This window comes from Metarhizium acridum (genome assembly GCF_019434415.1).
Source record: "Metarhizium acridum strain ARSEF 324 chromosome Unknown scaffold_1, whole genome shotgun sequence".
In the NCBI taxonomy this organism is placed as follows: Eukaryota; Fungi; Ascomycota; class Sordariomycetes; order Hypocreales; family Clavicipitaceae; genus Metarhizium; species Metarhizium acridum.
In genome coordinates, this window is record NW_027094015.1 from 2,685,963 (window position 1) to 2,710,015 (window position 24,053).

Consider the following 24,053-nt stretch of genomic DNA (forward strand, 5'->3'; position numbering starts at 1 on the left):
CCCCGACATAGCACGGGCTGCCTTCTGGACGGCCTTGATGATTGTGCTATTCGCCGTCATCATTGCATGTGATTTGGTTCGCACAACATGGTCCCGTGCATACCCGCTGTCCGAGCACAATACGGACAAGAGAGAGCGTCGACGCAAAGAGAACTCGCTGCAGCGGCTGTTGTGCAGACCCATGGCAGATCCCATATCAGCATATAGGACTGTCCACTCCCAGAGCCCGCAACACGATGGAAAAGCCAAATGCTCCATCTTCAGCCGCCTGCCGCCCGAGGTTCGGAGGCACATTTTGGTTCTCAGCTTTTGGAGAACGCACGCTACATATGGACTTGGATTTCCGACTCCCATTCAACTTGGTTGAGAAGAAGCCATACGGTGGGTGTGACGTGCATGCAAGGATTCACCAAGGAAACCTGGCCTCAGACTCACACTTGGATACAAAGTCTGGCAGGCATAGGACTTGGAGGTGGTTTGGCTGTGTATGCCACCGATTCGATGTCGATAACACACCACGGTTGGCTTACGGCAGGAGATGCAACTATCGATGGGCGCATTTTGGGGAGCCGGATACGGATCTGTGCCTTCGCGGATCAGGAAAGTGTAATACGTGGCCTGGAAAGTGGCCAGTGAAGTGTCAAATTGGCGTTATGGGGTGGATGTTATCTTGCAAGCGAGCGTGAGTTTTGCTCATCTGTCCGCCCGCCCGTTGTTCGTTTTGCGAGTCCGGCCGCCTTCAGGGGGATGACTGTATTGACCCCGTACGATGCTGGCAACACTAACCAATTTTTTCTTAAATTTGCTTAGATATTTCGAGGGCATGGATGTTTTGTATAGCACCAACACTTTCCACATTGCGTCGCCCGTTCTAATGAAGAGTATGTCGGATCTGTTTCCGAGTCATATATTGGCCACCATTCGATCTCTAGAGCTGGTCTGGCAACCAAAAGATCTTCCTCTAGTAGAAGGCTTTTGTTCAAAGGTGAAGCATTCCAAATATCGGCGCCCAGTTTTCCCGTCTCTTGCATACTTGCGGATTGCGTTTGCCCGGATGGTCATCCACGAGGTAGACCACACCACCGACATGATTTGGCCATATGACAACAGACGACTACTATCCGAGAGGTTACACAACTTCTTTTTACCGCAAATGGACGAATTAATCAACAGAATTGCGCCGTCGACGGCGGAAGTAACGGTATCTTGTGCGAAATGGGATTGGTACGAACTGATAGATCTGTCTCTTTTGGAAAGCCAGGGCAAGGAAGCGACCAGGATGCAGAGGGCGGACATTGAAGGACTGAGGTGCTGGAGAATGATGCCCATTAGGAGGAGCATTTCATGGGAAGATTCCGAGGCAGGTCTATCTTCTTCGCGGAGTAGAGAAGGATACTGGATTCATATACCCATTGGCGACATGCGTCTTCACAACTGGTGTGAGTTCCATTCTATTTCGTCCCGTGCGCAACTTGAGACTGAGCTGACGACAATTTAGATGGTTACGATTGGCAACGAAATGAGCTTTATGGTCTTGGGCCGGACGGCTTCTCATGGTCACGGTTAGCGAACAGCGAGGGTCTCTATTAGATTACATTGTTCGACACATATATTTCTGAATAACGTTAATGATGAGCGATGGAATTGGCACCAAGGCATTGTTCATCAGAGTAAAGCGCTGGTTCTTCATGATAGAGCGCCCAGTGCAATGTACCGCTCAAATGTGGTAGGCAAGCCACGGACTAGACGCTGGTCCAAGTGAGTAAGCCCTAATTGTGAATTGTGATGCTGCAAGTTCTGCAGATGACTTTCCGCCACCGATCCATTGGCGCAATGACGCCAGCGAATCGTGTGCCATTCATGGAAGAATGTCTCAATCTGAATATGACAAATTGATATTTTGATAAGATGCTTCTAGCCCATCTTTTTTTGATATTTTCAAGAGATATCGAACCATGGCAATTTTCCATTAGTGGTGTTTGTCGTAGACGTGCCTCGTTGCTCAGTTCAGAGCAACACTCGATTTGCACATGACTGGTAGAATAGGAATCTAACGGCTCATTTCTGAATGTACACTTCGCATCATGTAATCCTATCAAACAGGCGCTGTTGGGTAAACCACCTTGAAGATTGGCAGCGCATCTTGTACTCGTGCTGGGGTGGACATGACCGCGCCGCCGGCCATAGCCGGTTAGTTCCGGCAATGCGATCCTTGTTTCCAATGATGTAGATACCGCGCGCTGTGAGTACATCCGACAAAGGAGGCAGTAAGCTCGTCATGCAGTCAGCCGAGTGGTTTTCGCAGGGCCAGTCGTGTCGATGCACACGGCGAAAATGGGACGCGGCCTCGGTGTAAGGCCGACTTCCGTATCGGGAAACATGTCGCGGGGCGCCAACGGAGCCGCATCGCCCTTGTGTAAGGGAGATGCCGGGATGGGAGCTTGAAGGGGACAGCCAGCCCGGTGTCAGATCGACAGCCATTCAGCTTGCCAGACCCACGGTCGGGCTATCCAGCAAGACGGCTGAATAGCCCACGGACCACACAGCATCCATCGTCCTAGGTGAGAAACACCGGGGCACAAGATGCTGCCAGCGCCAGGCATCACGGAGGCTAAAGTCCCGAGCCCCGTGTTCCGAATCCATCCACGGGACCGCGGCCGCCTACACCCGTCCGGCGAGAGCAATGGTAGTGTCAGGCACAGCGGTGGCATCTCGTTGACTTGTATTGCCCTCCCAATTTCAATAGATGGCGGCACGTTACATGGTGGTTTGTATGTCATTTCAGTCATCGTACAGCGAATGGCCTTGACAAAAGCGTCATCAGGTAAAACAGAATTTGGCACAGCGTTACCTTTCACTAGCCTGCCCTTGTACACATAGCCCCCGATACATACCATGTCGTCATTTAAAACATCTCCCTCAAATGGGGAAACACAGTTCCATCAGGCGTAAACATGCCCCCGACAGAGTCGGGTGTGCCAAGGTCGTTATGTGGGGGAACTTGTTCGTCTGCGAACTGAAAGCCATTCAGGCCGACGTAGCCCTCGAATATTCGCGACAGCTCACTTTGAATCCTCTTGCCGTTTTGTTCTACGGGCTGCTCCGGCGCCTGGTGGCTCTGCGGAATAGGTATGTTGGGGAAGGGAGACTGCGTCATGGGCGTGCTTTCCAAATGGCCCCTGGCTAGCCCAATCATTCCAAGCGCAGCGTTAGAATGCGCGTCGTCATCGGGGTTCAGGCCGAATCGCGGTGCCACATCCTTGAGTGACTTGATGGTGCGCCAGAGACGCTTGGAAACCCAGCTCTTGGCCGACAGGTCCTTGACCAAGTCCAGCGCCAGATAAAATTCCTCCCTGCAGACGGCGCTGAATCGGACGGGGGCATGTACCGACGCGAGAAACACCACGGAAATGGCAGAGGCGAGAAATTGATGGTAAAAGGTTTGTGATCGTCGGTACAAGTTCGTGGTGTTGTTCAAATGGTTCAAATACTGTATGGTGTCCTTGGCAAGGTCGACAACGCGCTGTGCTTGACCCGGGTGTTGCATGATACTTGTGGCGCTGTGTAGAATAGGAGTATATAGCCAGATGCGAATCTGCCACCAGTTAGTACTCTGTCATGGGGAGGGAAAAAACCACGTCGATGGACGGACCTGATTAAGTCTCAGATATGTGAAGATCTTGAGACGCTGCAGATTGTACGAGGGTGTCGATGTTATTTGTTTTTCCTTGTCCCAGTTTTGCACCTTGACTTCATCGGGTACACTCTCATACCACTGGAGTATCTCTCGATCAAGATTATCAATCTCTTCTTGGCGTGGTTCGCGAGCCAATGTCGGCCCGAAAATGCGACACTTGGCGCCAGACCTTGGCACCAAGACGAGAGTAGGTAATCATGGCAACAAGAAACGGGTACTCCTCCTAGACACAGTTAGTGATATACGGCCCGTGCTTCTCTTCCTTTTTGTATTTCCACATACGGGGAGCGGTAGCCTGGGATCAATTTCATCGTCCTGCACCGAATAGGGTAGCCCGGTGCCAAATGCCCATCGTCTGTCGAGAACATATGCCGACCAAAAGCTGTTGAGTGCATTCCGTCTCTCGGTGTCGTCCTGGATCCTCATCAACCCCCTGCTCTGATGAATACCGGCTTCAAGGCAGAGCCGTACAACCTGCCCAATGACTCTCCATGCCAGAACCTCGTCGTAAGAAAGAAACCTATACCCGGCAAGCAGGCAAAGAAGCGGCAAGTTGGCCACATCACTAGGATCAGACATCAACTTTTTGTTGACAACCCCCTCCATACTCTCATACAGTCGGACAGCCTTGTCGCTGTGGCCATGGGACTCGGTAACCAGCGCACAGCAGATGACCATTTTGAGTTGTAATGTCTGCTCGTCATTGATGAGTTCCGTGGGCTGTTGTTGGCCACGCATAGAGTCCAATAATGGTGCGATGTTCTTGGCGTGAGCGGTGACGCTCTGGATGTTGAGGACCGGGTACATTATACCGACCTCTTCTTCATGCAGTCGACACAGCCGAACCATCTCATCCTTGTCGAATTCTAACAGAGGGTCGTGACCAGTATTGCTGGCAGCGATCTGCATGGTGACATCGCTTCCTTGCTGATCTTGATCGGAAGTCTCATCGATACCACGATATCCCATGTTGGCGATGGTCGTGTTTGCAATATCTAGACTGTACGCCATGCTGGTAGGACCCTGGAAAGCCCCTACTTTGGCGTGTGACAAGTCTGGTCTGGCCATGGACGTGGAGCTTTGTGCGGGAGAGGGCGCAAGAGTCGAGCCGGGTCCGCCGTTCAGGATGCGATCGGTTGAGGGCGCCACAAGACGAGTTGACTCTGTCTGTAAAAGAGTCTTGATCGTCTGATTCAGCCAGTTGACTTCCTCTTGGAGGCGGCTGAGCTGACTCGTGACGCTCCTAAACTCATCCGAGTCTTTGAAGCTGTTTGAGCAGCAGTTGGGGGCGTATAAGCACGCCAGATTGAGGTTTCCACATCGTTGACAAGGCGTCTCGCCATTGCACTTGATTTTTCTTCTCTTGCACTCATTGCTATGCACATTCTGCGTCAGTCCCAATCTGCGTGGGGTATGTTGGGGATGAAGAACTTACCACGCGATGGAAATATACTACAAGTCAACCACCAAGAACATGTTAGCAACAAAAGTACATAAAGAGTAACATGTCCATGCACGCATCCGCCGGCAAATAACTATATTGTGACACGACGAACTGGTGGCATCTGGACCTCGCACAAGACCGGGAGGGGGGGCTCGGGTAACACCAAAAACATCAGAACAAACATCGACACCACCAACATCACGGGCCAAAATAGCCGACGCATCCCGGGTGCAATATAGAGCAAGCAAGCGGGATCCCTGAGGGTTGATCAATACTCACCCGATTCCTCTTACTCCTCGTCTGTTTCTGCGCTGCTCCGTCGTCCATCGACTTCCTCTTGTTAGCATTGGACGCCGATGCAGAAGCACCGATGCCAGCGGAATTGTCTCCGTATGAAGCGGAACCAGACGGACTGGTGTGTGGCCCAGGCCGCGGTGTATCATAGGATATGCTTGCCGTGTCGCTCAGTGCGGCGGGAGCTTGCGCCAGGTAGCGCAAATCCGACGCTTGTGTCTGGATCTGCTCCATGTTGTTGCGCCCGACTACATCAATTCCTTTTGCCTTCACCCGTCGTTGCAGACCGTGAGACTAGGGGAGTCGGGAAGAAAAGAAAGGCACCTGTGTTTAATAATAACAGAAGGGGGGTAGATGGCAAATACCTAGGTAGTTACCTGGCGCCGGCTCAGCCAGCGTGCCAGCGTGCCACCCGGCACTGCAAGAGTGCCAGAGCGGCCAAAATTCATCCTTCGCGAGGGTTGACAGCCCCACGTGACGTCCGCACAGACGGGAGAGCTAACTTTGGTGGCGGCGGCCAAATGCTTGAGTGGCATGTCTTGGAAAGTACCTGCAGATGGCACACATCTTTACCCAGTATTGGACAGTAATAGTATCTACGTTCGTTGGGGAAGAGATGAGACAGTGGGTGAGTTCCATCTCTGCCCGTCCGGGATGCGCGCCAAAAGGGTCCGGCTGACGAGCAAATGTCCTGCGCCAGGGTAAAACCAGACGCAGTAAACTGCAACTTTTGTTTTTCTTGACAATAGGAAGGCCCTGAAAGTCATGACTTGGTCATCACCATGGGATTGCCATTATAAAGGCCTCACCGCAACTAGCATCGCTCTAGTTCCGTCCTCATTTCATGTCAAGGTAAATTCTCAACTTCAGCTTGCCACCTATATATTTACAAATGCATGACTCAATTTCTAAACAACTTCAGCCCTTCCTCTTCAATATCCACTCCCTCCATCTCCTCATTGTCGCTCTCGTCCTCGTTCAGCTCCAACTTGCGCCCGAATAGCGTCCCAAAGAAACGGTCAATGGCCTCCTGTTCCCAGCTTCTCCTGTCCTCTGGCGCCATGAAGTTTTGCAATTTCTCATGCACCGTGAATCTCATCTTCCGTCCCTTGCTAGCCTTGCGATCCACTTGCTTGCGCACCTTGGCCTCCTTTGTCGCTGTGACCATCACCGTCGGGACAGCAGTAGCGTAGTCTGCGACTCCTTCTACAGTTCGCTGATCAACCAATTCCTTTAGGAGCAGCTGGTAGAAGTCAGCGTCATCGTAGATATACTCGTCAGTGGCGACTTTCTTAGCAAGCTGCGCGGGGGCACAGGAGCGAGGGACTCGTGTCCGTTTGACAAGCCTGTTGTTGGGGACTATTAACTGCTCTTGAAGAGCACTAATGAGGGTCTTGCTCTTTTCGCTAATTCCCTTTGGTCTTGCCATGTTGACACTCTGGACTTTTTTGGACCATTTCTCTAATCGTTCTTGGCGAAAGCCAGTTGCGTCCTTGTCTTCGTCTTGTAGCTGTGCCCAGATGTCATCGTTTGACATTGACGCAACAATATCGCGCTTGCGCTTCTCGCCGGTTTTAGTTGGCGCTTTGATGCTTTCACGTAAGCTGCTAATGGTGTTCAGCAGCTTGATGGCAGCTTCTTCAGCAGCTTCGTATGGCTCAGACTCGGCATCAGTGCCCGCCTCAACCGTGGGGAATGAATTGGCAGCAACGAGCGCTTTCTGTAATCGAATGCGTAGATTGAGCAAACCATCGTAAATCTTGCGCTGCTTCTGAATAGCAACACCTTTGTCGACATCAGCTCTGTTGGACAGAGCAGATAGGTGGGGTCTGGCTGCAATTTTCTCCCCAGACTGTTGATCTTGTTCAGAATCGTCATCGTCGCCGTCCTCGTCATCCTCCTCGTCCTCGTCGTCATCATCATCACCATCGCCATCGTCATCCTCACTATCCTCTTCGTCCTTCTCGTCCACATCTTCAGAGTCGTCTCCACCATTCACCAGCGCATCAAGTCCATCATCCATATCTTCATCTTTGTCAGATTCACTATTCTCGTCATCTTCAGACATGAAGTCTGCTGCAGTCGCCCTCTTGGCCCCCTTGGGCTTTGCAGGCTTGGCACTGCCACGAAAAGTGTAGTCTTTAAACCGTTCGGCATCCGACTCGCCTAGAGCATTATCGCTGTCAATCTCCGAGTCGTTGGACCCGGCCTCATCGTCTTCCAGGTCGGCGACATCGGGATCGTCGTAGTCGTCTTCATCATCATCGTCGCCCTCACTTTCCTCTGCGTTTTGGTCATCCTCGGTCTCGTTATCCAATGCAGATCGGCTAACCCGAGAGCCCCTATATTCAGGGCCGAGTGCAACGATTTCTTTCTGTCTCAATTTGCTCTTTCCCACGCGAACATAGTGCTCCGTGCCCAGATTTTCGTCTTCACTGGCCTCACTACCGCTGCCATTGGCTTCGTCAGGCGCATTGGCTTCTGGGTCGTGGTCTGTAAATGTTAGTTTACTGTGATTGTGAAAAAATTCAATGCTATCGGGTTGGTCCAAGTACCTTTGATAATGACCTCGTCTGGGTCCTGGAACTGCTTGGCGCGGCCTTTTACTTTGGCCATGTTTTTTTTTTCCGTCCAGCTCCCAAGGCTTGATTGAAGATCAAACATGAGCCCCACGTTCAAAAGATTTTGTGCCTATCGCTCCAGCTTCAACTTTTAGGCGGTGTGCATTGGCAGAACACAGCTCTACGCTGGCGGTGGGTCTGTGCTGGAGCCGCCTCCCATTGCCTGCCTCCATAGGACACAGTGCAAGCCTAACGCAGATACATACAGTCACTGGTCCCAAGATCTGGCCCAGCCTAGGAGGTCTTGGAATTAATCACAGTATTTTCCTAATGCTCAACGTGGACAATACCCAATTCTATTAGCGTTAAATTTTCGCATAAGTTGTGGCGGCGATAGCAGTCCCAAACATGCGCCAGACAACAGCACGTCTCTTTCAGTCGTTTCGCCCATTATATCATGAAAACCCTCTAGTAAGTTCCCAATTTATCCATCTACTGCGGTACCTTGTCTTTCCTTTTTCTTCATATAGTCTGACATACGCCTAGGGCTTGCCCCGATCTGGCACGCCCCCAACCTGGGCAAAACGTCCCCAGCGACGCAAGATCACTGGAGTTGAAACGGTCATCGCCGTGTCATCTGCCAAGGGCGGTGTTGGCAAGAGCACAGTCGCGGGTGAGTTCCTGGCCTTTCCAATGCGACAGTATTCACACATATTAATGTCAATGAGGCAGCCAATCTATCCCTGGCTTTTGCCAGGTTGGGGTTCCGAGCAGGCATCTTAGACACAGATATATTTGGGCCGTCGATTCCAACACTATTTGACTTGTCCGGAGAGCCAAGATTATCAAGAAGTAAGTTTTTGTCTTACTAGATATACTCTTCTGGACAGACAACTGATCTTGCTGCAGATAACCAGCTTGTTCCTCTCACGAATTATGGTGTCAAAACCATGTCAATGGGTTATCTAGTTGGCGAGAATGCGCCGGTTGTGTGGCGAGGACCAATGGTGATGAAAGCCATTCAACAGCTACTTCACGAAGTAGATTGGGGCGGTTTGGAAATTCTGGTTCTAGACCTGCCACCTGGTACTGGCGACACACAGTTGACCATAACCCAACAAGTCATTTTAGACGGTAGCCAGCCAACCTCTCCGCCCCTTGTCCCTGTGGTTCATGGGCTACGTGTCTGCTAACGTTAATTTCCTAGGGTCTATAATCGTCACAACCCCTCATACCCTCGCAACGAAAGACGCTGTCAAGGGTATCAACATGTTCAAGGCGGTGGGCGTGAATATTCTAGGCCTGGTCCAAAATATGTCACTGTTCGTATGTCCCCATTGCCATGGCAAGACGAATGTGTTTGGGTCGAGTGAAAGAGTCGAGAGGATGTGCAAAGATCATGAGATATGCTTCTTGGGCGATATTCCTCTACATCCAAACATTGGAGATGATGCCGAGAGAGGGAAGCCTACGGTAGTGGCCGAGCCATCAAGTGAGAGAGCATCAGCGTTTCTACGGGTCGCCGATAAAATCTTACCAAAAGTTGGCTTGGAGAGGAATTAGGAATATAAGAGATGATAGCTCCGTGTACAATCTTTGTTTCAATACACATGATATCCCACACATAAAGCCATTAGCACGTCTGCACAGTCGTGATCTCGCAAGGGTTTAAGTACCATATCAGTAGAGCCCAGTCAAGCCTAGACCCAAATCATGATTTCGAACTGACAAGAATGATTTATGCCCTGTCGACGTGGTATATCCTATGTTTTCCGAACTATTGCGAGCTTCGGCAGCAGGCCGTTTCAAGGGCGAAGATACACAAGGTTAGCCTCAGCCTTTATCAATCGGGAGGCATATTACCGAGATATAGCGTGAAATCCCACCTAACCTTAACACATCCATCCCTTAACGCCAATCTAGCTTGGTATCGCGCTTGTGAACATAAACTAGAAAAAAAGAAAAGGAGAGTCGTTAGTCTAGGTCTTCGTTTACCTGGTAAACATGACGAGATCGAGTAGGATCTTTCCGCATAGCTTGGCCAGAGCCAGTAAAGCCCACTAAATCGCCAATTGTTAGCACAACCCGACGTATAGGTCTTGCTCATCAAGACGATATTATACGCATACACATACCTCTTCCATGAATACCCTCCGGCGTGCGGAACATGCTATCCTTCTTATTCGTTTTGGCAAATTTAGACTTCGCATTAAATGCTTGCCATTTAGCCTTGCCGGCCTCGAGCTCTTTTTTGGCCTTGATCTTTTTTGGCTTCGAGGCTTTCGCAGCCTCCGCATCCTTCTGGGCTTCGTGCTGGGCACCAGGATACATCGTAGCCCCAGCAGACGACACAACACCTGGAGCCGACGGCTGCGGAGGAGGGTCGTCAGCTTTCCTCTTATTAGAAATGGGCTTTAGATCTTTTGATCTTAGAGTCTCTGTATTGTCGTAACTTTTGAACTTGACAGTGTATATCGGTGCGGCGGACGACCCAGTGATGGAAGTGATTCTAGCCTGATAGAAATTCTTGTCTCCAGATACCCATTTGGCCATGACAGTGTCGTTCACATGATACGTAACTGGAGGCTCTTCCTTTTCTTCTGGAGGCGGAGGGGCCTTCTTGAAGGCGGGGTGGTTATCACGAGACCATTTTTCGGGCTCTGGTGGCGGCGACGGTTCTTTGGGGGCAGGCTTAGGTGGCTGGTTTGGTCGTAGCTCCGCGATGTTCTCGTCGAGAAGATTGATGACGTTGGTCAACTCTTCCTGTAGAGCCTGAAGCTCGGCATTGTCTGGATCATCTCGGATTTGTTGAAGGACGATATCGAGCTGGACGCATAGTTAGCAATAAAGCGATAGAAATAATGGAGTGCAGAAACGTAGGATACGGACCTGCTCCTGGTATTGCGATCTCTCCTCTTCGATGGCTGCGACGCCGGACATTGTAGTTTGAGAATCCGAAAAAGAAAAAAAAAGGGGTAACGTTAGAAGGGGTTTGTTGGACCTTGGTCGTTGATAAAGCGCTCGTCGAGATTGGGTTAAGAGGGCGTGCAATGTGGTTATGACAAGCAGTGTCTAATCTCTGAGAATGTCGCAGCTGATCGACGTTGCCTCCACTGCAAGATACGACCGAGCACGTGACCCACTTGGATAGCGGACAACGAACGAACGTCGGTCGCCCGCCTCGAATGTCGATCCTGCGAAGTCGGAATGCGCTTTCAAATGGAGGGCTTCGTACGGAGTAGTTTATCAGCATATTTGGCATGAGAGAGGCTTGGTGCATATTCCATGGCGTGACCAGGGGTGAATCCTATAGTCTATTAAGTGCATTACTATTGCGCGTATCCATCCTCGTCCAACGGACGTGCCTGAAGCATGGTCAGTCTGATGACGCATGCGATATGGCAAAAGGTATATTGCCGTATTTGATATGACAAAATGATTTCAAATTACTTTCTGCCGATATTTTCAGAGTCGTCCGGTTTGCTCATTAAGCAAGCGCTTCGGAGCATCGATGGCGGGAGAATTACGATCAGCACCGGGCTAAATAAGATGAATGACTCACTTTACTGGCTTCAATTGCACATCCGCGCCCTGGGCTCTGTGACTGGCTTCACCATATACATGTCTTTGGATGCACCACTGAAAGGCATCTTTGCCTTTCCGCATCAAACCTTTCTGCCGTCATGAATGATGACCCGAGCACTACGAGCGATTCTGCCCTCAAACGGGTATGAATTGTAAGGCGTCCACAAAGGTGACTACCGCCAACTGGATCTAACACGTTTGCAGGTTCTTTCCCATCTTCAGTTTCCAGACAACGATGACCGGCAAGTGGTTATAATGACCTGTGGGATATCCGGTCAGTAGACATGAGGATTCCCCAAAGTTCAGCATTCCGAGACAAGCATTGACTAACGTGCAAACGAGTCCTTAGGTGCAGGAAAGTCTAGCTTATCTAAGGACATTGTCAAAAAAATATCAAACCTCGTTCGGTTATCTGTGATTCGTACATATACGAGAACTATGGACTCTTCAAGATTGGTTATCCCAAGGAGAAATACCCCGAGTATCAAGCTGAGGGTCTACAGTGCGTAAAAAGGGAGCTTATCTGCTTGCTCGGAGAGAAACAGAATGACATAGTCCTGGATCTCGCCTTCTGGAACAGGAAATGCCGTGAGGAGTACAAAGAGGCCATTACCAAACACGGCGGACGCTGGCTTCTGGTATTTCTCGACGCAGACAAGGAGGTTCTGCGGAGGAGGATCGCTGGTCGACAGGTAGAGAGAGACGCACTCGCTCTGAATGACAAGAGAAGAGATGGTGACTCTGCATCTAATGTTGAAAATGAGACTTTTGAAATGTACTGGGACTGATTTGAGAGACCTGTGGGTGAGGGAGAAATTGTGATCAGGGTTCTGTGAGTGCACTGTATCGGGAGAGATATTCGCCAAGTTGACGTCGCGTATCGTCATTGGATAGCAACAAACAGAACCAACGACTGGTCTGCGACAACGGTGGAATGAGTAAAGTTCTTGGTCAGCTTGCAAGATGGAAAACCTCCGGGAAGGGGGTTGAGTTTGGGTACTTGTGTGTCACATGCATTCTGGGTGCATGCGTGTGTGTCTTCCAGTACCTCATCCCAGTACCTGGCTCCCCCCTGATTTCTCCAGATGCCCGCCCGTGTCCAGACAGGGATGCCGGTCATGGTCTGTGCTGTGAGTCAGTGTCAGAGCCTAATACAAACATTGAATGCCAATTGATGTCTTCCCCGCGTCTGTGTCTGGTTCCAAAAGTCTGGTTTCTTCCATTGTTCCAGCCCGGTGCAAGTTGGGGTATATTGACAGTTCCGACGCGCCGGGTCGCCGAGTCCATGTCGGCCAGGGATTACTCGAGAGCAACATTGAAGACGGTATGCGTCGAGGGCACCTATCAATGGATTAATTACTACCTACTTAAGTAGGTACTTAAGTAGACTGATAGTACATACTGAAAGCCACATGTGCAGACCGCCAAAGTGCCTGGCCTGCCTGCTGCCCAAGGCTTCCAGATGCGCTGCCCCGCTCTTTGCTGAGCGCTTGGGTCGTGAATCATGGATGCCCTTGGGGGATGCACTCTGCCATCAGCGCACGGCCAGACACGGCCAGTCACCGTCTTCGTCCACCCTCCACAGGTACAACTCTTCACCGCAGCGCAGCGCAGCCCTGTCTGCTCCCCGGATGTCTGGTTTCAATCTCGAGTGCTTCCAGATGCCCCCATCCAGGTATTAGCCATCCAGTCTTCTTTGCAACCCTCCATCTCGACGCAGTCCGCCACCCTCCACCATCTCTGTTTCCAGTCCAAGTCGGGCGAAAACCGCACACGGCCAAAGACGACGACGAGGGGAGAGAGAGAGGGAAGCTTAAAAAAACAGACCAGACATCTCATCCATTCGCCTACTGTTCTCGGCCTGCGCTATCCGACGTCTATCATTCATTGCTTGTCCCGTCTCTCGACCCTAGAAGACAAACTTATCAAGAGCTCTCGCGCCTCTTCCGCACGTCCGGGCTGCTTCTGCCACCTGCAACTATTCTTGCAGCCGGCCAATTGGCATTCCGACTCCAAAATTTCGTGGACAAGCTGATCTCAAGACCAATTTGCCTTCGCAGCCGTCATCGCCGACTCCGACATTCACACGTGTCCCGCATCACCAACCAATGCAGCCGCAGCCGAAGACGGCACATCCTTCAGTCAGACGAGAGCTTCAGCAGCCTCTGCAGTGTTCAGCAGCACAACAGCACCGCGTCATCGCACCGCTGCATGTCTCCCAACGTCGTCGTCTTCTTCGCCCCCAGTGCCAGCCATCAGCTCGACCCATCAGCTCCGGCCCAGCATTGATTACTCTCGAGCCAGCACTTGCACCACTTGCCCGAGACACCAACCACAGCAGGTGCGCACGCCTGCCCCGAGGCACACAGAAGCCGACCTGACCTCTGCGCCTGGTACTTTTTGGTGCTCCGTACTCCCTCTTGGACGTGTGCAGTGTGCATCCTCAAGTATTGTACAGGCCAAGTACCTCGGTACTTGAGTACGCAGGTGCTACACCATGCCACGAGACAGGGACCTGGACAACGCATCATCCGGTGGCCAATCAAAGCGACCTCCCCTCAACCACCGGGACAGCGATTCTCATAGCGATACCACAAATACCTCGGGAGCTCCGTCTCACCATCATCGTACAAAGCATCACCAGAAGCAGCACCACGTCGGCCACGCGGGTCGCCTGCATGCCCGCGTCCCTTCCTCAAAAGCAGTCCACAAACAGCATGGCAACGCTCATCCTCACGCTCATGCCCACAACTCCAAGCTGAATCGACGACCAGCTTCACGATCTACCTCGCCCACCGAATTGGACGAAGCCGCCCGCCGCCCGCCGCCGCACCGCAGAGCCACCAGCGAAGTCAAGCTCCCCCGCGGGTCTTTCCCTGCCAATCTGCCCAAGAGCTTGTCGCACACGAGCTTGAAGCGCAATCGCTCACACGTCGAGGTTGGCAAACGGACTCGGTCGTCGGACAAGCTCAAACGAACTTCGAGCGGCACAGGTATACATAGGCAGCCAGCCAAACCCAGCAAGATTCAGGTGCATTTTGACCTGGGGAGCGACGATCCCGAAGACGAGTGGGTGGACGCCAGCGGCTCCAATTCACCATATCTCTCACGCAAAGGCTCTCTTAACAGCAGCGCTCAATCGTCTTTGAGGCAAGGGCCTAGCGCCGAGAACTCGCGGCCCGTGACCCCGAGTACTACTTCCAAATCCAAGGAACCAGACCGTCCGTCACCAGACCGTGAAACATCTCACCATAAAGAATACCTCACCTCTCGCCTCCTGCAACGAACACCGTCGCACGGTGCACCACCACAAATGACCGTCGACCTTGCCAATGCAGCACCGGCGCAATTGTCCCGCTCCGTCAGCTCCACTGGTCGCAACGTAACGCCTTCGGCAGGGAGTAATCAAGATGAGCTAGTGTCCCGATTTGTCGATGCTGCCAGCTCTGGCCTGGCAAGCCAAGGATCATTTTATCATCCAACTCACGCCACCGGCCGAGGGCCGAATGATGTCCCCCGAAGGCCCGACTCGATGGCCCATATCGATCCGGCTCCGAAAAATGACGATGCCGAACCAGTGCCGGTGCCGGTGCCACCGGCCGAAATCGACAACAGCGCCTTGGTACCAAAGGCCGGCAGGCGGACAGTGGGCCCTGCGGCGGAAACATCACGCACACAGCAAAAGCTGAATTTGCAGCGGGCCAGCTCAGTATTGGAGCCTGGCCAGGCACTGACAGGGGCAGTGGGTGTAGTTGGAGCGAGCCCATTGATCGGCGTTGGAGGTCCTGGCTACGATGGGGGAAACAGCCGTGATCCTCGTATTGGCAAACTGTTGGAACGAACAGGCATGGAATACCTCGTCGTTCGGAGATATCAAAACCCTGTTGCTCGATCTTTGAACCGGCTCAGCCGTCTTCCCGGGATGGAGAAGACGCGAAGGATTCCACGCACAGCTGCTAGCTCTGTGAATGGCAAACGAACTGTGGATCTCAATGTTCGACATACTCGAAATGTCAGTATGCCGGATCCACGCCAAACCACTCCCAAATCTGCTGCATCGATCAGAACCAATGGAGCAGGTTCCAGCTTTGATGGAGATGGCGTTGCCAAATTGAATGAGCGATTAAGCGGAGCGAGCCTAGTTGCGGCCGAAGAGGAGGATGGTACGAACGCTCTGCTTCGTAATCTATGGGACAAATCGATGGATCTTAGCGCCAGTACCGACTAGAGAGACACGGGCTTTAGTTGTCGATCAGTACTCACAATCCTCCTTTGCTAGGCAACCATCACCTATACTGATGCCCGGTTCCTATACCCGAGCGACACCCCAGAGCAACTACTTTCAACAATTATCACGGACACAAATGACTTACATGTCAACTGTTCGAGACACTCACAACTGCTCCAACTTGAGTCCCAAGGCCGTCTCGCTTGCGTTGAGTTGGAGATTCCGGCACTTGTGGCCCACCATGTTTATAGGTTTTTTTTTCTTTTTTAACCAGGCACGCGTCCTGTGACATCATATAGCATCTTGTCTGATTATCCCGTTCAGGCATTGCGATTTCACTACCAGGGTTTCTTCGGGCAAGTAGACAAAATATTTGCAGGTTAGGCTGGGGTTTACACAAACGCATAGCCATCCGGTGCATTTACAGATTAAAAATCTTTAATACACAGGCTGATGACTTACGAGCAAGCGATCTGTGTCCGTTCCCCTTTGCGATTGCTACTGTGATATCATGGACACAATGTCCAAGCAAAACGACAAATTCGAAGTGTATGCAACCGAGAAAATTCGACACGTGTATATTTAATAGTTGTCGTATGTGCGAGAGAGAAGATGATCCCCAGCGCTAGCGCACCTCTATTCTTGTATTTTGTATCTATGCCAAATCTTTCCCACCCACCATGCAATAACATGATTACCGCTCCTGTAAACAAAAAAAAAAAAAATGCAAGACAAAAATACCGCCGTTCAAGTACTCGACACAAACCTACCCGTTTATACATTGGGTGAAAGCAAATCATATTTAACACATCGTTCAACCTACATAGGTCAGTACAAGGCTCTCTGAAACACGCGCGACTCGCTCAGCGGAATAACTTACATCTTCTATACTCGCCTGCAGGAACTTTCTCGCCTCAAGACCAGCCCAGACCAGAATGACGCTGAAATCGCCGCTCTTGGCCATTGTCGCGCCGCTCTGGGTACCCAGCTGGCGCAGGATCGGCAAGGAGCTGCTCAGCAAGTCCACATCTGGGTTCAAGCTGCGGCCTATCCCTTCAAGCAGGAGGATGCTGATGACGACATTGACAAAGTCGCCCTCTAGACGGACGTGGTGGTTGCGCACCATGGAGAGAACCTGTTGGAGGATATCGCCGATTTTGACGTTTCCCAGCGCCAGCGTGCGGGACTTGACGCCGAGGACGAGGTGCTGCATTTTGAGGGCAAACACCTCCTTTTCCAGGACAGCCTCGGGTTGGCGGCAGCGCTCGCACATGAGGTGGCCGGCCTTGTAGCCGTCGAATTCGGCGACGGCTCGGAAGAGGTCGAGGAAGTTGGCGCGGTTGGTGGCGTTGAGTTCGGTCACGAGGCCCGTGTCGATGAAGATGAGTTGCGGCCGGTACCCTTCCGCGTCGATCTTGGCCAGCTCGGCTTCCCAGGCGGCCTTGTTCTTGCGGCGTCTGAAGGGGCGGAGGCGCTCGAGGACCTTTTCCGTCACGTCCGCCTCTTGGTCGTGCGCGTTGCGGTCTGGCTTCTTGAGCAGGCGGAGCTCGGGCTGGGCGGCCTGATAGAAGCGCACCATGATGTTGCCCGGGTGGAGGTCTGCGTGGACAAAGTTATCCAGGAGGAGCATGCGGAGGAAGGCGTCGAGGCCCTCGTCGGCAATGTCGTGCTGGAAAACGCCGCCGCCGTTTTCCATGAAGTCGGCGAGCGGGATGCCCTGGGCGAACTCTTCTATGAGCACGTTGCGCGTCGTGAAGTCGGTGTAGGGGTAGGGGAATGAGGCGGTTGTGCGGTCTTTGAAGTTGCGACGGAACCTCTCGAGGTTGGCAGCTTCGATGCGCAAGTCGAGCTGGAGCTTCATCATTTCGCCAAACTGAGCTACTTCGCCGGGCAGGGAGAGCCATTCGATTGTCGGGATGGCATTGAGGATGGATGCGAAGAAGTGCATAATCTTCAGGTCGCGGCGGACTATTCTCTCTACTCGGGGGTGGAGGACTTTGACGGCCACGTACGATGAGGGGACGCGCTTGGGTGAGCTTTTGAGCACCGTTTCGACGTTTCGACGGACGTTTTCTGACAATCCACCGTATCCCTCGGAGCCGTTCATGCCGCCCTTTGACGTGGCGAGTTCGGGTTTGAGCTTGGCCTTGTAGACTTGCGCAATGGCTCCCACGCCCAGGGGCTTCTCGTCAAATTCATCAAAAATGTCGTTAAAATCGCGCCCACCGAATGCTGCCGAGACGGTCCTGCGAGTTGCGTGCATGGAGTGTGCCGGCGCATTGGAGTGAAGCTTCGACATGGTGTCACACATCTCATTGGGGAAGATGTCTGTTCGGGATGCCGCCCATTGTCCCAGCTTGATGAAGGCAGGGCCCGCGAGTTCCATCGCCTTGACTAGAAATTCGTACCACCAAAGCGTGCCGCTTCGTTCGTTATCACGCTCGGGGCGCCGTTTACCAATCCAAATGGCCGGAACCGTGATTATGACGGGCACGAAGATGGCGAGGAGGTGCAGAAAGCGAAAGCCCGTGCAGACCGGCTCCCACACATACAGATCAAAGAAGAGGACAGCCTTGTGCGCCACCCTCAGCAGTCCCGTTTCGTGGTCGCCAACAGCTTTACGCATCTCCTCGCGGGAAACCTCCAACATTCGGTTTTCGCCCGTTTGTTCGGTGCCATTGTTGTCCGTTTGCGATATCTCTACAAAGGCCCCGGCACTCAGGGCAGCCACGCCAGTCGAGGCTTGCAGAATGACTCTCCTCGCTGAAGATCCCTTTGTTCCCGGGCCCGTCCATGGCATTTGGCGTGTGTGGTGAAGACGGAACGCGACGCGGCGTATAAGAGGAACCGAACTGGACTGCAAACGCAGGAAGGGCCGAAAACAAGTCCGGCCCAATATGAATCCGGTTCTCATATCGGCTCACAAGAAGTCGAATGCCCCTTGCAGGCGGAATCTATCATGTTTGACAGTGCATGGGGTTCATGGGGTTCATGGGTCTCGAGGAGTTGTCGTCGGCAAGCACATGGAAATTCGGGTTCAACATGGAAGACCTTTGCAGGCCTGCGGGTGCCCACAGAGGCACTAGTACACCAGACGGGATTGGTGACGTAGGAGACTCGGACAGGGAGAAGCCGGACATGCACGTGCAGTGGGTTCACTGGGTTGTCGTTGTGGTTGGTGGCGCCAATCATTTGAGGCAAAATATTGACTTCAGTACCTACCAGTCTAACGGCAGTGACCGGGTACGGAGTAGTTACCAGACATCAATCTCCACCGGACGGTCGCTCCACGGCCTCGCCGGCGCGCGATAAGATTTCGTGCTTTTCGTGCTGCTAAATTTCTTTGTCTCGTCACTTTGATCCCTCTCCGAGCATCAACGCCGTCAACCTCGTTCGTGTAGCTTGTCTGTAAAGCATCTGGCGCGTTCTGCCGGCGGTTACGCCTCATTGTTTTACTCTTGTTTTAATTCTAGTGCAATATTTGTGCTTCAACATGGGCTGGTTCTGGGCTGAGCCTACTCCCGCTGCGGCGCATACACCCAGCGGCCATCCTCCAGTCATTGGCAATACAGCTCCCCCGGTACGCAGCAAGGAATTCATCAATGTTGCCCGTGAACTTCGACTCTAACCCCCTTACTCTTCTAGGCCGGATGTCCGATGCATCAAAAGACTCTCGATGCGTTGAACCCCAATGAGAAGCCCCCGAAGGAGGCTCCTGGCCCATCCGCGTCCGGCTGCCCTGTGTCTCACGAGGCTCGCGCAACCCAAGACAAACCCAAATCTCTGCTGTCGCAGCTTAACCCGCTCAACTACATGTTCCCCGACCTGTCGCAGGAGCGTGCTCCCAATCAAGCCATCGCGCTGCCAACAAGTAGAGAGGAATCCACGATACCAAAGGGGTCCGGAGATGGCACGTGGGAGTATCCTTCGCCGCAGCAAATGTACAATGCCCTCCTGCGCAAGGGATACACAGACACCGATATCACTGCTGTTGAATCCATGGTGTCAGTTCACAACTTTCTCAACGAGGGCGCCTGGGCAGAAATTGTTGGTTGGGAGCAGCGTTTTGGCAAGGGCCTGTACAACGGATGGCAGGTCTGCAGGCGAGGAGAAGCGCATGCATCCGAGGAGATAGAGCGAAACTGGGATGTCAATGATCCTGAGCCTACGCTCATCCGTTTTCAGGGTCGTCCCAAGGATCTGACCCCCAAGGCAACTATGCTGCAGGTGTTGGGCTGGATCTACCCGTCAAAGTTTGGGTAAGTTTGCGAGTAGCAAACCTCACTGGATGAATTTCACATGACCTTCTAACGTTGCGCAGCACTGAACCGCCATTTGACCGCCACGACTGGTACGTCTCCCGAAATGTCAACGGCGAGAGACAACAAATACGATATGTCATCGACTACTACTCCGGTGAACCTGAGCCAACTGGTGAACCTGTCTTCTACCTCGACGTCCGACCTGCCGCCACCCCACGAGGCGCCGCCGAGCGCATTATTCGATGGAGTACAGACGTCTGGTGGAAAGCTATTGGGGGCGACAAGCGGGAGCAAGACCCGCAACCCTTCTTCCGCCACAACTCTTCGAAGCCTTGGGGTTAGACCAGCATAAAAGAGGGTGTTACTGTTTGTAATTGTATCAGAAAAAGCAATGTATTCTACTCCACGACGGCATAATGAACCTAACCTGGTTTCCCAAGCACACACTCACGATTGATACGCACTGGCATGCTTTGTATAATAGTTATAATTCAACTACTGTTTAAATCCGTTGGACCTGAGGGCAACCTGGGTTGATATTACGTGGCCGTAATATAGTTGATGCCGGTGTAAACAAAGCGACTCGCAGTTGGGAGTCTTAAGAGCCAAAGTATTATAAAGTGGTTGTCTTCATTTGCAAACAGCAATTACGAAGAATATTGCTCTCTCCGCACGCCCTGAGAATAACCACGTTCGGTGTATTAATGATCCCCATAACCGAAAACTTTGCTTCCTCATCAAGTTCCAACCACGATAAAAATACATTTGGCAGATATATTTAACTGCCATTTTGCAGCAATCTTTCAAGCCATTCGCTCAGAATTCTGAGGACACTCTCTTATACGAAAGAAAGTCCCCATGAGAAATCGATACTGGGGGTCAAGGCAATCCTACCTTAAAGCAAACATGTGGAGGGCTTTGTCCATCAAGTTGGTCAAGATGTCAACAGTACCCAAAGCTTTTCCTATGAGGATTCAGATACCGAGGTTCTCCCAGAAGTTTGTGCCGTTATTGCACAAGAAACATCAAAGTATGAAGATGAGTTAAAGGCACTAGAAGAGGGTCTGGACAAGGAGGAAGAGAAAAATAATCGGTCGCGTTATTAACCGCGAGAACGTCGTGCCGGATATTTTAACCTTGTCCAAAACCCTGGGTAATAGTCTACCCTGAGTGCCGTCGCTGACTGCCAGTGTAGCCGCGAAGGGCTTCTTCTGGTTGCAAAGTAGACGGAGTAAAAATCGTTGACATTTCAGCAAAACGTATTCATACAGTGACGCCAACCCATGCAATCGAAAAGGCCAAATGCAAAAACTCCCCGTGATGCAAACATGAAACATGCCAGTATTATGTCGACCATGGTCAGTCGCTAGGACCAGACCGAAACCTTTCAACTCCAGTGCCTGTTCATTCCTCCCCGCCAAACGCCCGCCCACAAAAGCAAAAATACTAAGGCAACATCTGCTTCCGTCTCTGTTGGAAATAGTGCCGTAGATAGCGCCTTGCGGCCTGAGCAGCAACGCTCATAACAATAACTACCTGGAGGCCGACGAGGCCGAACCAGATGAGGTTCAGGATCCTGTCTTCGTCATAGGTGGCGTGGTTCTTGAGGAAGACGGCCATTATTCCGTGAGCCGGTCGGGAGATGGGTGGACTTTGCGCACAGCTGCACAGCTGCGGTGATGGGCGGAGGCGCAGTATCGGGACGGAGGTTTATACAATACAAAGCAGCTAGAGGGGTTTGTTAGAACGAGTCATGGAAGAGCTTCAACCGGGGTTTATTGGGGACCATGGCTCACCTCTGGAATGGGGATCGTGTTGTTTCACCGCCGAAGGGGAAAAGAAGAAAGAAAAAAATCCAGCTACCGCGCACCGGATGGCACAAAAGGAAAGAAAATGATTCGGCAATGGTAGGTAATGACAGCCTAATGTCCAAGGACATACACGATAGCCGTGGCCATGGAGAGCGCAAGCGAGAAGGAGGATGTAGAGCCACGTCACGGGGAGCGGGCTGGCTATCTCGTTTTAATAGACGGGTGGTCCCTTGGGAGGTGAGACTGTGGCTGTCGAGAGGTTTTGGGAAAATTGCCGGCCCACAGAGACGATGCTCGGTCGCACTGGTTGGTGGCCCTGTGGCGCTGGGATGCTGGGATTCCATGGCGGTCCGTTCTGGAGTTGATCGAAACCCACCACCCCAGCCTCCCCGCAACATTGGACGAGTGAAGGGGAGCCAGCCAAGTGCACGGGATGGTGGGTGGCACGGATGAGTGACAGGACGTACTGTACCCGTATTTGGGACAATATTCTGACTTAGGGTCTGGAATCCCATACGCGGGCGAGGCTGACGATGACTGCGAGCAAGTGATGGTGGATTCAAGTCCGAGATGACATTCACACCAGTTGACGCCCGTTCAACACATGGTGATGATGCCCACGCTCGCCGGGTCCCCGGACACACAATGTTTGACCAGCGTGTTTGCTTGAAACACGATGGCCGAAACAACATCCGTTAGCCACCCGATATGCAGTTGCCTTGCGCGCAACACCATTCCCTGTCATCGGTCGACTCATCCGTGTCGACCTCTTTTGCAGCGTCGGGTTGTCGCAACCGTGTCCTTTTTATGCGGTGCCCATCGCAAAGATGCCAAAGTCCCAAAGGACACTCAGGCGATGTATTACACACCACCAATAAATTCTTCACACGCTCCGAGATAAAATTAGATTTTTTTTGCGACGTGAATTGAAAGGCTTTCATTCAATCTCTTTATCCCCGTCAGCCATGGATACTTTGTTGGGCCCACCGCTACATCAGAGAGAGAGAGAGAGAGAGAGAGAGACACAGGCCCATCGTGGCTCCCGAGATGCGATGCTGCGGTCAGGATTGGACCGTAGTCACCGTCATTTGGGACATGGTTTATGCAAAATTCCTGACATCTGTCTTGTAAAATACTGGTAAAAATGACCGTTGGCAAGACTGCACACGTATCTTGGTATGCAGCGGGATGGGGCCGTGAAAGTCAACGCCGCTCGCTTGCTTTGTGATGGGGTTGACAAAGAGGCCGACGGTGAGAGGCGGTCAAGCCCATTCTGGTCCGTGTAGACGAAACATGTCCCATCCGGATGTCACATGCTCTTGCGGGCAGAGGTTGATTGGCATGGAGTATTATAAAATGACGGATGCTCCAAGTCTGAGTCCGAACAAGTACGGCAAAAGGTAGACTCTGGAGAGAGACAGCGAGAGCGAGAGAGAGTGAGTGGGTGTGTGTGTGCATGCTGCTTTGCTACATGCATGAAGCTGACCAGATGCCGCTTGGCCATGGCTCGTTTTCCAGTCAGCGCCCAATCGTTCTTTTTAAATCCATCTATTATCAACCATCGCCGCAAGACCAAGCCTACATTTCCAGCCGCGTGCTTGAGAGGTCTCCATGAGCGCAAGACGGGGTTTGCAAAGTTCGGTGCAAGGCACATACATGCCTATCCCCTAAAAGCAGCGAAGACTACAATGATGTAGCTGCGGGGATGAGCAACCAATTAAAAGCTTAATTTCACATGGTACCTTAATCCCTTAATATTTTATATGATAATATAAGTACCCATAAAAATCTAGGTTATAAAACGCTACCTCATAAACGCTATAATCTTCACTATTATTAATGTCTCTTGACGTCACCAGCTGTACCCGGGGCCCTGTGGATACTGTGACCTAGTTGTAGTCTTCGCTGCTTTTAGGGGATCATGCACGAGGCGGCATATCCCTTTGAATGTGCGAAGGTGCAGCTTTTGTAACGGACCCACTTTTTCTGCGATACCTAGCCGGTACCTTTCTTGCAACAAGGTCAGCCACTAAACCTTCCACACCAAAATTATCATACTAATAATTCCGGCCTTCATAATGGAGCCAAAAAGTGACATCGCGAGTATCTCAACAGCCGATAACGCCTTATTTGTTTGCCTCGAGCCGGCAGAGATTTTGGGCGGGCGACAT

General features: G+C 51.9%; 10 protein-coding genes across 10 annotated transcripts; 4 read left to right on the top strand and 6 right to left on the bottom strand.

The window, feature by feature from the left end:
• Positions 1-236: 236 nt before the first annotated feature.
• Positions 237-1,590, top strand: J3458_000760 (uncharacterized protein; the record flags this gene model as incomplete). The annotated part of the gene is made up of 3 exons (XM_066116320.1): positions 237-682; positions 811-1,439; positions 1,499-1,590. 3 exons carry the CDS (start codon positions 237-239, stop codon positions 1,588-1,590), a joined length of 1,167 nt encoding a protein of 388 aa, XP_065978202.1.
• A 1,315-nt stretch (positions 1,591-2,905) lies between these two features.
• On the bottom strand, positions 2,906-3,547 carry J3458_000761 (uncharacterized protein; the record flags this gene model as incomplete). The annotated part of the gene is made up of 1 exon (XM_066116321.1): positions 2,906-3,547. The coding sequence occupies one exon, from the start codon at positions 3,545-3,547 to the stop codon at positions 2,906-2,908; it is 642 nt and encodes a 213-aa protein (XP_065978203.1).
• Positions 3,548-3,800: 253 nt separating this feature from the next.
• On the bottom strand, positions 3,801-5,669 carry J3458_000762 (uncharacterized protein; the record flags this gene model as incomplete). The annotated part of the gene is made up of 4 exons (XM_066116322.1): positions 3,801-3,920; positions 3,980-5,072; positions 5,133-5,149; positions 5,421-5,669. 4 exons carry the CDS (start codon positions 5,667-5,669, stop codon positions 3,801-3,803), a joined length of 1,479 nt encoding a protein of 492 aa, XP_065978204.1.
• A 667-nt stretch (positions 5,670-6,336) lies between these two features.
• On the bottom strand, positions 6,337-8,051 carry BFR2 (rRNA-processing protein bfr2; the record flags this gene model as incomplete). Its single annotated transcript, XM_007812894.1, has 2 exons — positions 6,337-7,928; positions 7,991-8,051. 2 exons carry the CDS (start codon positions 8,049-8,051, stop codon positions 6,337-6,339), a joined length of 1,653 nt encoding a protein of 550 aa, XP_007811085.1.
• Positions 8,052-8,404: 353 nt separating this feature from the next.
• Positions 8,405-9,559, top strand: J3458_000764 (uncharacterized protein; the record flags this gene model as incomplete). The annotated part of the gene is made up of 5 exons (XM_066116323.1): positions 8,405-8,467; positions 8,543-8,669; positions 8,729-8,848; positions 8,906-9,130; positions 9,204-9,559. 5 exons carry the CDS (start codon positions 8,405-8,407, stop codon positions 9,557-9,559), a joined length of 891 nt encoding a protein of 296 aa, XP_065978205.1.
• Positions 9,205-11,077, bottom strand: J3458_000765 (uncharacterized protein). The gene is made up of 4 exons (XM_007812896.2): positions 10,886-11,077; positions 10,132-10,822; positions 9,883-10,056; positions 9,205-9,773 (listed from the first exon to the last, which is right to left on the bottom strand). Exons 1-3 carry the CDS (start codon positions 10,934-10,936, stop codon positions 9,971-9,973), a joined length of 828 nt encoding a protein of 275 aa, XP_007811087.1. The 5' UTR covers positions 10,937-11,077; the 3' UTR covers positions 9,205-9,773; positions 9,883-9,970.
• A 1,001-nt stretch (positions 11,078-12,078) lies between these two features.
• On the bottom strand, positions 12,079-12,468 carry J3458_000766 (uncharacterized protein; the record flags this gene model as incomplete). The annotated part of the gene is made up of 1 exon (XM_066116324.1): positions 12,079-12,468. One exon carries the CDS (start codon positions 12,466-12,468, stop codon positions 12,079-12,081), a length of 390 nt encoding a protein of 129 aa, XP_065978206.1.
• Positions 12,469-13,265: 797 nt separating this feature from the next.
• J3458_000767 (uncharacterized protein) lies at positions 13,266-16,373 on the top strand. Its single transcript, XM_007812897.2, has one exon. The coding sequence runs from the start codon at positions 14,079-14,081 to the stop codon at positions 15,807-15,809; it is 1,731 nt and encodes a 576-aa protein (XP_007811088.2). The 5' UTR covers positions 13,266-14,078; the 3' UTR covers positions 15,810-16,373.
• A 210-nt stretch (positions 16,374-16,583) lies between these two features.
• On the bottom strand, positions 16,584-18,723 carry J3458_000768 (uncharacterized protein; the record flags this gene model as incomplete). Its single annotated transcript, XM_007812898.2, has 2 exons — positions 16,584-16,628; positions 16,690-18,723. The coding sequence occupies 2 exons, from the start codon at positions 18,721-18,723 to the stop codon at positions 16,584-16,586; spliced, it is 2,079 nt and encodes a 692-aa protein (XP_007811089.2).
• A 421-nt stretch (positions 18,724-19,144) lies between these two features.
• Positions 19,145-21,689, top strand: CYC3 (holocytochrome c synthase). Its single transcript, XM_007812899.2, has 3 exons — positions 19,145-19,389; positions 19,455-20,068; positions 20,131-21,689. Exons 1-3 carry the CDS (start codon positions 19,303-19,305, stop codon positions 20,411-20,413), a joined length of 984 nt encoding a protein of 327 aa, XP_007811090.1. The 5' UTR covers positions 19,145-19,302; the 3' UTR covers positions 20,414-21,689.
• Positions 21,690-24,053: the final 2,364 nt, after the last annotated feature.